General features: G+C 44.5%; 2 protein-coding genes across 2 annotated transcripts in view; both read right to left on the minus strand.

Annotated features, from left to right (window-relative positions):
- LOC308368937 (enhancer of mRNA-decapping protein 3-like) overlaps positions 1 to 3901 on the minus strand; it is a gene marked incomplete at both ends in the record, with an annotated part of 20370 nt that extends 16469 nt beyond the window's left edge. The window contains 2 exons of the mRNA XM_080843235.1: positions 3374 to 3522; positions 3738 to 3901. Of these exons, the coding sequence (XP_080699361.1) occupies positions 3374 to 3522; positions 3738 to 3901 (313 nt within the window). The remainder of the gene's footprint in view (positions 1 to 3373; positions 3523 to 3737) is intronic.
- A 1093-nt stretch (positions 3902 to 4994) lies between these two features.
- Positions 4995 to 10106, minus strand: cyp1a (cytochrome P450, family 1, subfamily A). Its single transcript, XM_080843380.1, has 7 exons — positions 10037 to 10106; positions 8531 to 9441; positions 8088 to 8214; positions 7566 to 7655; positions 7301 to 7424; positions 6938 to 7024; positions 4995 to 6475 (listed from the first exon to the last, which is right to left on the minus strand). The coding sequence occupies exons 2-7, from the start codon at positions 9368 to 9370 to the stop codon at positions 6178 to 6180; spliced, it is 1566 nt and encodes a 521-aa protein (XP_080699506.1). The 5' UTR covers positions 9371 to 9441; positions 10037 to 10106; the 3' UTR covers positions 4995 to 6177.
- Between the last annotated feature and the right edge of the window lie 511 nt (positions 10107 to 10617).

Consider the following 10617-nt stretch of genomic DNA (forward strand, 5'->3'; position numbering starts at 1 on the left):
GTGTGTGTGTGTGTGTGTGTGTGTGTGTGTGTGTGTGCTGCAGATTAAAATAAAAAGACAAAGGTAAACAGTGCTTCCACCACTGATACGGTCTGCCCTTCCATGCACGCCTCACCGAGACTACACCACTTCCTGTGGACAGAGCAGAGCAGGAGAGGGTAGGGGAGGGGAGGGGAGGGGAGGTGAAGGGGGCAGGGGGTACGGGGGAGGGAGGCGGGAGGCGGGGGGTGGGTTTCCTGCATCAGGCCAGAATAGTTAGAGAGAATTCGAGAGAGAGAGACGGAGAGAGAAAGAAAGAATAACAGTGAGAGAGAGAAGACAAAGAAATATAAAGAGAGAGAGAGGACCGAAAGAGAGCAGAGGAAATATAGATGAAGGTGAAGGAAAGAGAGAGAGAAGTGAGGGGGAGGTAAAGAAGTAAGAAAATACATAGGAGAGAAGAGGAGAGGAGAGGGGAGGAGAGGGAGAGAGAGCGAGAGAGAGAGAGAGAGAGAGAGAGCGAGAGAGAGAGAGGGACAGGAAGAGAGGCCGTGCGGCACGTAGCCCAGGCCTTGCGTGACTGCCTCTTGAGGCACAGAGACACAGTCGGGGGGGGTGTTTATTGATCCTAGTCGCACAAGTATTGTAAAGAGGAACTTTGGTATTGGCCGTTAGCACGCTATGGGAATCTTCTGGAAGGCACACCGGGAGTAGGCCGAGGAGGTCAGCACAGGTCTAGTCCAGTGGCCCAGCGGCCCTCGGGACGGTCCAGCATCACCACACACACCACAGAGAAACTGACCCAGAGTTCTGACCGCACGAAACCACTCGCTGCGGAGTGCGGACCCAAATATATATTCTACCGTCCCATACTACTAGAACAAGCACTATAAACTGGGTCACAGTGATATAGGAACCTTACGGCCATTGTGGGGGCCACAGGAAAAACATAACCTCCTGCAGGGGCTGTCAGCCAAAGCTGGACGTCTATAGAGCTGTATTGATAGATAACCAGCACTAGTGAAGCTGAAATGCACACCGCTGTACAAGCCTATCAGCTGGAGGTCAGACAGAGGTCAACTGGAGGTCAGCCGGAGGTCAGCAGCAGGGCACCTGTAAACTCGCCACATCTCCGAAATTAGACCACGGCATTTCTCAACTCCCAAGACAAAATCATCAACATATATATTTATTTATGTCTCAGCTTCTCATACAAAGATGTTTTGTTCCTATAATGCAATGCCCTGGTCTGTAATACTCAAACAGAAGTGAAAGTAACCAAAGAGGAGGTCTTGTTCTACCTCGTTTGGGGAAACCGGGAAAACAACAAGCATATGCACGGTTCCCTCCCCTAGAAGTCTTGCCTAGGTGAGAGCCAAGCCAAAACAGACAAGCACCTCTGACACATACTGTGTGATGTGAACACAGAGGTCAAATAAGAACAGCGAGTCAGTGATTTGCTTTTGTGATTTCTTCTGGCATTGCTTGATGCACGAAGACACACAAACACACATCCCCACCAGAACTGTTGGTTTCCTGAAAGCGTTGTTGATCAAACATGGCCTAGCCCACGACAAGAAAACTGGATCAACTTTTAAATATTCATCTGACGGCAATACACTGGCAACAATCCTCCCTGGTCTTTAGCGCCGGCCTGGTTTTAAGGTTTATTTAAAGTATTTATAACGACGAATCATCACAGTGCATTCCCTAGTGAAAATAAAAGACTGTGTGCGAGCCAATGGTCATAAACTCAACCTGTCTTGGCTAACACGCCCCTGTTATGCAAACATACACAACTTAATCACCATATAATCACCACCAAAGTACAGTTTAACACTAATATAGGATATCAGGGTTTGTCAACCTTGACTTCCCTTGATAACCCCGAAGTTAAATCCGAGTACGTTGAGTTTGTTAATAAAGCTCTCCGCTCTCTCAAGCAGACTCCAGCCAGTCCAAGGGGAGGTAGCCAGTGTTAAGGGAAGGAGAGGTGAGCTATGCCAAGAGGAGCTCAGCCACAAGTCTGGCTCATCTTCAGCTGACTGCTGACAGACACCTAGGCCCCAGAGATCACACCAAGCCTGCCTGTGACACCGATGTGCATGGTTTCACATTTCTCTGTGTCATTAGACAGGGATAAGATAAACAATGAGAGCCTTTAGTGGCGAGGAGGAGATGTTGAAACAAAAAGCGTCTTATGTAAACATGACACCATCGGCGGCCACAGACAAGAGAGATTAGATCCAAAAAAAAAAAAAGCAAATAAGCACATTGCCAATCAGTTGTTGTGCTTGGCCTCACTGTGTCACAGGCAGATTCTGCGCTCAATTTCCCGAACATAATGAGGTCTGAGGTTATAAGGAGACAGTAGACAGCCATCGTGAGAACACAGGTGATACAACTGATGACTTGAGTGACAGTTGCTATACCAACGATATAATTACGTAACCCGGACACCACGTAGCTCGGCCACTTTTTGGCCAACGCATTTAGAGGAGTCAAGGATTAACTCCCTGAGCGAACAGTAGCTCTCAGTAGCTCTTCCTCATATTAAACCATCTACAAACCCACACAAACAAAGACGACTGCATAACTAATCCAGGAGATGTGCGAGTGGGTTTATTAAATAAACTTAAACCTTTAAAGTCAGATAAATACCAGAGAGTAGCCAAGGGCCATTTGGAGAGAGCACCACAGAACAATCTTTCTGACAGAATATTCCGTCAAGATTTATTCTCCCTCCAGAGAGGTTAAGCAGATTGTGCTTTGGTAGCCTTTTGGTTTACTTCTAAAAACAATCATTTGTTCAAATACATCTGTGAGACTCTAAAGCACAGGGGTATCAGGGCTCAGTCTGAACCAATGAGGAGACAGATGCAGTCTCAGCCAATGAGGAGACAGATGCAGTCTGAGCCAATGAGGAGACCGATGCAGTCTGAGCCAATGAGGAGACAGATGCAGTCTCAGCCAATGAGGAGACAGATGCAGTCTGAGCCAATGAGGAGACCGATGCAGTCTGAGCCAATGAGGAGACAGATGCAGTCTGAGCCAATGAGGAGACCGATGCAGTCTGAGCCAATGAGGAGACAGATGCAGTCAACCAATGAGGAGACAGATGCAGTCTGAACCAATGAGGAGACAGATACAGTGTGACGCATAAAGCAGTTCTTCTGAACCCCGCACCTCCAGCCAGTCGACACATCCGACTAAAACTCTTGCCACTCTTGGTGTTAGCTGACAATCAGACAGACTGTAATGAGGTGTGTGTGTGTGTGTGTGTGTGTGTGTGTGTGTGTGTGTGTCTTGGAGCAAGGATAGCCTCTATATAGAGCAAGGAGGCTTCAGCAGCTAAACTGAGAACCCATTGGTCTACAGCAGGAGTGACGCTCACCTCTGCGGAGGATAGTGATGGGGGCACTCAAGGTCACGGGGCCTTTATCCTCGGCTGGCAGAGTGAACAGCTTGACCTCGCTGTTAATACTCATGGTTCCTCTGCCACTCGGGATGTCCAGGATCTTGAGGCCTTTGATGTCCATAGCACTGTGTGGCATTGACAGGAAGCCTCATACAATGTTAAATCACAACACAAACACTGATAGTGAGGTGTGCAATACAGCAGAAAAGCTAAAAGTTTTTGTATTTGTGACACCATTGATATTTTGCACGGGTTTACTATAGTAAGGTTCTCGCACAGAGTATTGTTTTTGTTTGGTTTTGGACATGTTTTTGTTGCTTTCAACAGTTCAAGCCCCTACCTAAACGTAACCTCGGGAACAGGACATCTGATGCCATTGTGGAATGGTTGTCTCAGAGAGATAGTTTGACTGGATGGGTCAACAGCGGAGACCTCTCCCTGGTATACACCAAGCGTGGCTTCACAGTTTATAGACACTAGGCTGCCCAACCAGTCGGATGCCATGGCACAAAGTCCTACGAGATTAATAGCTCCAAGTCAGTGAGGTACTTATGAGAAGAATAAATGCAATAACTAAATATTTACTAACAACAGCAATATAGTATTCCGAAAGATGAGGTGAAGGGGGTTTCAGTTATTTCATTTTGAAAGTCACGTCGCAAACAATCTTTAGAGTAACAACTCTGAGGAAATAAATTACTATCACTGTCCCTTGTTTTCTTGAAGGGCAGCGCCGGTTAAGTTCTGTTCTGCGGCGTTATTAAACTATTTAGAATAGACAGATATACCAGCGGACTTTTGATACTATCTTGTTAAATAATTGGTGCATATAAAGTTACGTCCGCTGTAAAATGCCGTCACTGATGTAGACAGACACTTTCTCGTGAAGGCTTTACCTGTCCACTTCTGAACTGAGAACACGTTTAATTTACACTTACACTTACAGATAACGTTAGCCTGGAAACAGCTATGATATTCCAGACTAACGTAAATTGCTCCTGGGATATGTACTTTTCAAACAATATCATACCTTCAGTTGATTTTATAAGAACTGACAGGCGAAATACACAGTAGCTCTCTGCAACTAAATTATGCTAACCATCCACTCAACGTAACTGTGCACCGCGTGTGCAGAACACTTCCCCCAACAACAGTGAGAGGATACGTCACTTCCAACATGCATCTCACTCCTTCCTAGTCTAATATTCCAATCTCCCAAAGGGTGAGCATGCTCTTATTTATAGCAGTCTACCTACAAAGCTCCTAATTGTGATAACGGATATGCTGGGTAAAAGTTATAAAAGAGATGGCTGTCAAGTTTGTTTGAAAATGTGTGTAATTATTTAAGGCATTCAAACTGTTTAGGGGAGTAGGTCTAACCTATTCTTAATGTCTTACATTTAGCAGTGGCAGGTGACATTTCTAGTGGATTTATTGTGTGTTGTGTATGTGTTGCGTTTGTGATGGGGTGATTATTGATGTGTGTAAACATTTAAAATAGAAATAACTGCACACAAGTTTAATTTTCAAATGTATATATTTATTTATAAATACACAAACAAGTTACACAACGTTATATAATTCATCAGGAGGAATATTCACATAGTCCACAGATCAGGATTAATGAATAATTAATAGCTTGTTTTATGTTCTTCAAAATTTCACAGCTCAATAGCTTTTATCAAATCCTTCATTGTGTGCACAGTGTAACACTCCTTACATTTGCAACTGGGAAATACAGCAGATAAACAAAATGGCTACATTCTGTGTGAGAAAAAAAAAGACATCAACAAAACAAATAGTAGCCTACTCGTCATAGGAAGACCAAATAAATCATTTCAGGCACATTACAATCTAGTTAACAGTCAATGGCCCAAAAACGTATATACATCACATTAAAGAATCTCTTGGTTACAACATAGCTTCAGTGTTTTAAACCCCACCTGAAATATCCAGACTTATAGATAGCCTTAACTTAATGCCGTTCTAATTCAGCACGTACATCAAACAATCATAAAGCAGCATGTGTGGTCCTAAAGGCACTTGTTGCATCTCTTCTGCCAATTTAACCATAACATAAAAGTGATGAGCTTGGTCTGGTGGGGTGGGGTATGGTAGACATCACCTCCCATCATAAAATATTTGACCCGTGGGTCTACCTTTCTTTCCCCTTACAGACAAACATGGCTCACTTTAGTAAGCAGCTGGATATGTCCCTGCTACGGTATAGATACAACAAACAGTGTAGGATGGTTCGACCTGAGCTGGAAGAATTAGCTTGAATGAGAGCAAAGTGATTTGCTTTCCTCTGCAGGGAACTTGACTTGTATTATTTCCCTTAAACAAAGATTACGTTTCTGTGTTTGTCCTGTGAGCTACGGGCTCAAATGGACCAGACAGAATCATCACCTAATTGGGTCTATATCAAAGCATCTTTTTCCATTGTCTACCTACAAAATGCCCTCCCTGGGCACATAACATCTGATTCTCAACTGTGATTTCCACCTCCTCTCATTTGTCTGTCCAATCAGAAGCAAGCTTGTTGAGACGCTCCAGTATGCACAGGCTGCATCGAGCAAAGATAAATAGTAGGGTGTAACCTGATCACAGGTCCCAGGTGCTACCCTGACTGGATGCCAACAACAAACGCATGCAAATTGGATTTCATATAGGAGCATGGAGTCCATTCATAGAATATGGAGGTTTGCACCCCCTGGAAAAGACAAAAAACACATGGGTGAAAACTTTGGGGGAGACTGCGCCCCCCCCCCTCCCTTCATTCAGTTTTCCTTGCGCGGGCGGAAGGTGGCACGAAGCTGGCACCGCTTGTGCTTCATGGTGAGGCCGTACTCCGGGGTCATGTCCAGCTCCTGGTCGGGCAGCTTGTGGAACTGCAGGTGCTGGACCAGGATGGCGAGGAAGAGGTAGCACTCGGCACGGCCGATGGCCTCGCCGATGCAGCGTCGCTTGCCCATGCCGAAGATCATCACCTTCTCGCCTTCCAGCTTGTTCAGCTCTGCGCCGTCATCGGACAGGAAACGCTCAGGCATGAAGGAGGACGGGTCCTTCCACATCTCACTGGCAAGAGTCACAGGAGGACATGGTGAGATTACATATACACTTACATAAATACATACATACATTTAAAAAAAATCTAAATGAGATAAAAGTATCTGTAAAACCACAATATGGTTCACGCACAATATGCAGTTGTTGTGTGATCTTGAACTACTAACCAAACAGAAAAAATTACAGCAAAACTACCTTTACAGCGTAGAAATACCATGCATAGTGTTCTAACATAGTGTTATACTGTACGTATATGTTATATGTAAACACCCCACCCCCATGTGTACATGTTCTCCCTATGTGTATTGTTTTTGTTTTTGTATTTATTGTGATTCATGTTTGTTTGTAAGTGTAAGCTACTGGATGACCTTAATGTCCCTCGGGATCAATAAAGTATCCATCTATCTATCTATCTATCTATCTATCTATCTATCTATCTATCTATCTATCTATTCAGCACAAGAAACTTACGGGTCATGGTTAACCTGGTACTGATTGATGAACACGCAGGTGTCTTTGGGGATGAAGTATCCATTGAGTGAAGTGTCTTTGGAGGTACTGAAAATAAAACACTGAGGTTAGATGACGTCCGTTCCAACTGATACATGGCATATTCATCCAGAATCAGAATCATCAGAATCAGAATTATCAGGTTTTATTGGCCAAGTAAGTTTGCACAAACAAGGAATTTGCCTTGGTAAACTTGCTCTCAATGTGCTTACACAAAATATACATTACAACACAATACAAAAGCAAACAGTGCAATGGTCTATGAAGTTTAATAAAGTATAAGATCCTCTATGGTCTTTGAATGAGACACTGTACGGGACTCACCAGTGTGGGATGGTGAAAGGTAGGAAGGAGGAATGACGGAACAGCTCCAAAATGAAGGCTTCAAGAAGAGGGAGTCTAGATTTGTCTGACAGACTTGGGTTTCGGTCCATTCCAACCTTTTCCTCTGCAAAGAGGATAACATGTAAGCTCAATGCTAGAGGCCTCTGCTTAGTGTGTTGATTGAAATGGAAATAACTGTATCTGGTGCCACTGAAGATTCATTGCCTTAAAACATTGTGACGAACTTAAGCGGAATTAAACTCACTTATTTCTTGGTGAAGTCTCTCCTGGACTTCTGGGTATGCCACCAAATACACAACAGCCCATGACATGGCTGTGCTGATGGTGTCGAAGCCTGCAATAACAGAACATAATCAGAATAAATAAAAATGTAGCCATGAGTTTACAGGATTAATGTCCCGTGGGTACTTTATAGATTCATGTCTATGCCAGTTAATTTAGTTAAAATATAAATAGATAGATAGATCAACTTTGATTAATCGTGTGAGGGAAATTCAATTGTCAAAGCAGCAGGGTAGTGGGAATAGGAATCAAGTAGGAATCAAGTATCTATAAATTATCATCAAAAATAAATTAATACAAATTTGAATAAGAAATAAAATAAATAGATAAAATAAATAGACAAAATAGCAAATTATAGACAAATGATATACAAATTATATAAAACTATTCACTGTATATCAGCGTGTCAGTGTGTGAACTGAAATACCATTGGAGGTAACATATTATCATGATTTGATAAAACAAGAAGTGTCCACTTATTCACCTGCCCCAAAGAGGTCGTTGACAATGCCCACAATCTTCTCGTCTGACAGCTGCTCATTTGAATTTTCATCCAGTTTCCTGTCCTCGCAGTGGTCAATGAGTGAGTCTGTGATGTCGCGGATGTTATTCTGAAAAAGAATGAAAGCTGTGAGCAACAGATGACCATGTTCTTCACCCATCAGGTCTCTCTATCACTCTCTCTCTCTCTCTCTATCACTCTCTCTCTCTCTATCACTCTCTCTCGATTACTCTCTATCACTCTCTCTCTCTATCACTCTCTCTCTATCACTCTCTCTCTCTCTCTATTACTCTCTCTCTCTATCACTCTCTCTCAATTACTCTCCCTCTCTATCTCTATCACTCTCTATCACTCTTTCTCTCTGTTGCTCTCCTTTTCTCTCTTTTTCTCTCTCTCCTCTCTCCCACACTCTTTAATTCACTGACCTTATCATAAGAGTCATAGTGCTCGGACACAATCCGCTGCACAAATGTGTTGAAGCGGCCGTTGATCTCCATGAACTTCTTCATGGTGGTGCTGGGCAGGAACTGGAGGAAGGGTATGAAGTCGGCGGGGTTCCCGCTCCCCACCACCTGTCCGAACTCGTCGCTCATGTTCACCAGGCTGAGCAGCTCGTTGTCGTCGTGGCTGTAGCGCCGGCCGAAGCACATGCCGCAGATGACGTTGGCCACCGACACCACGATGTGGCGGAAGGGGTCGAAGCTGCCGCTGTCGTCCATCACCGTCCGGAGCCGCTCCACCAGGTACAGCCCCTCCTTGCTGATGTGCTCCTCCAGAACGCAGGAGTAGGCCGGGTTCTCGCCCTCCAGCGTGGAGAAGGAGCGCAGGGCACTCATGGCCAGCTTGCGCCGGGCCCGCCACACTCCGGCCTGGTCGGTGCTGAAGGCCAGGCTTTTCCCGTCGTTGATGAACTTGAAACTGTAGAGATCGGGCCGACTGGCAAAGTCCTCGCCCTTCTTGACGAGTGCCTGGCGCACCGTCTCGTAGCCGCTGATGACCACCACGGGCCGCATGCCTATCTGGATCTGGAACACGCTCCCGAAGCGCTTGGACATGGCGCTGAGGCTCAGGTGGGGAAGGCCACCGAGCTCCAGAACGTTCCCGATGATGGGGAGGGGCCTCGGACCTGGAAGCTGGCGCAAACCTTCCGGGATTTTTTGTGTGCGTAGCTGTAGCAGCAGGTACACCACACACACTGTTGCCACGGCGACGAGGCTCTCAGAGACAGACAAGGCCCCCACCAGAGGCAGAACCAGCAGTGTCATGGTTACAGCTGGTTTGGTTCCCTGAGGTCTCTTTCTGAGCAGTAAATGAGAACGCTGGTACTGTTGTGTGCCTGTTGGAAGAAAATATTAATTCGAAATAATTAGTGACAATAAAAAATTCAAAGATTTAGAAAACAAATAGGAAAACAGGAGGTTTCATAAAGTAGCGTCTATCTAATCTAGGCGCAGCTCAGACTCACGCGCAAATTGGAAGCGTGCGCGCTCGTATGCTATCCGGCTGTGGAGACATGCACGCACGCACCTTAGAAACTTTTCGTTTTTACTGACTGACTGATTCTTTTTTTCAGGTACAACTAGTTCATTTAATTTTCCCACTTTGCAATGCTGCAAAATGGCAGTGGAAATTAGTTTGCAATTAGTTCTAGCTCACACGTCATTCACAGGTATTCTAGAACCATGTGTATTGAAACATTGCCTTTCTTCAGGACTATACTGTTGCGCTGTGTAAGCACGAGCGCTTTGTAAACTTTGAGTGCTCAACATTTCCACTAACTTGCTAACTATAAAAACACTGAAAGTGCATCAAGCATGAACACCTGAAGCAATTATTTTATATTCATATATATATATATAAATAGAGCGTATCAATGCAACTCAAAGGGTCTGTATCTAACGCTTTAGCTGGACACAAAACAACTTACTTACCGAAATCAGCGTGAGCACTGAACAGGTGTAGTTCCGTAGGCTGGTGTACGATCTCAGTACAGCTGCAAACACCAAATTGTCGCTTTCCTAGAAAGCTTCTGAGTGATAGAACAGCAAGTTCTTTTATAGAGCGCTTCTTGGCTCCATTGGCTGATGGCTGCGTGACGCAACCAAGGGCGCTTCAGAACAGAGAGCGCGGGGCACTTTGAGGTATAGCGCAGCAAAGGGGACAGATTACATCTCAATAAGAAAGACAATGGCACAGTCTTTGTGGCGTGCTTTCAGAGGGGGGCAATAAAATGAAATTCCCGTGAGCTGAGATAGCATGGACAGATAGAAATACGCCAATTCACTTTTGTCAAAGAGGTTTGATTTTCGTAGGCAATGTTTACTTTGGGCATTAGTTTTATTAGTGTGCCTTGATTTGTATATATATTTAACTTCACACATAAACTAAACAAGTGCCACTGTCTTGACTGCAACCACTGCCATTACATGTAAATTGGAATTAAATATACACCCAAAGGGAAATCAAGCTGATACATGCAAGACTTTGATTTGGAAAAAGCAAGGTGGTGGTC

The sequence above is a fragment of the Sprattus sprattus genome (assembly GCF_963457725.1).
Source record: "Sprattus sprattus genome assembly, chromosome: 8".
Lineage (NCBI taxonomy): Eukaryota > Metazoa > Chordata > Actinopteri > Clupeiformes > Clupeidae > Sprattus > Sprattus sprattus.

What these genes read in the sequence shown, in the direction of transcription:
- cyp1a (XM_080843380.1), bottom strand. Translation starts at nt 9,370, where the DNA reads ATGACACTGCTGGTTCTGCCTCTGGTGGGGGCCTTGTCTGTCTCTGAG. An exon ending in GAGACTTCACCAAGAAATAA is followed by an intron (nt 7,425 to 7,565) that starts GTGAGTTTAATT and finishes TCCTCTTTGCAG; the next exon opens with AGGAAAAGGTTGGAATGGAC. An exon ending in TACCAGGTTAACCATGACCC is followed by an intron (nt 6,476 to 6,937) that starts GTAAGTTTCTTG and finishes GACTCTTGCCAG; the next exon opens with TGAGATGTGGAAGGACCCGT.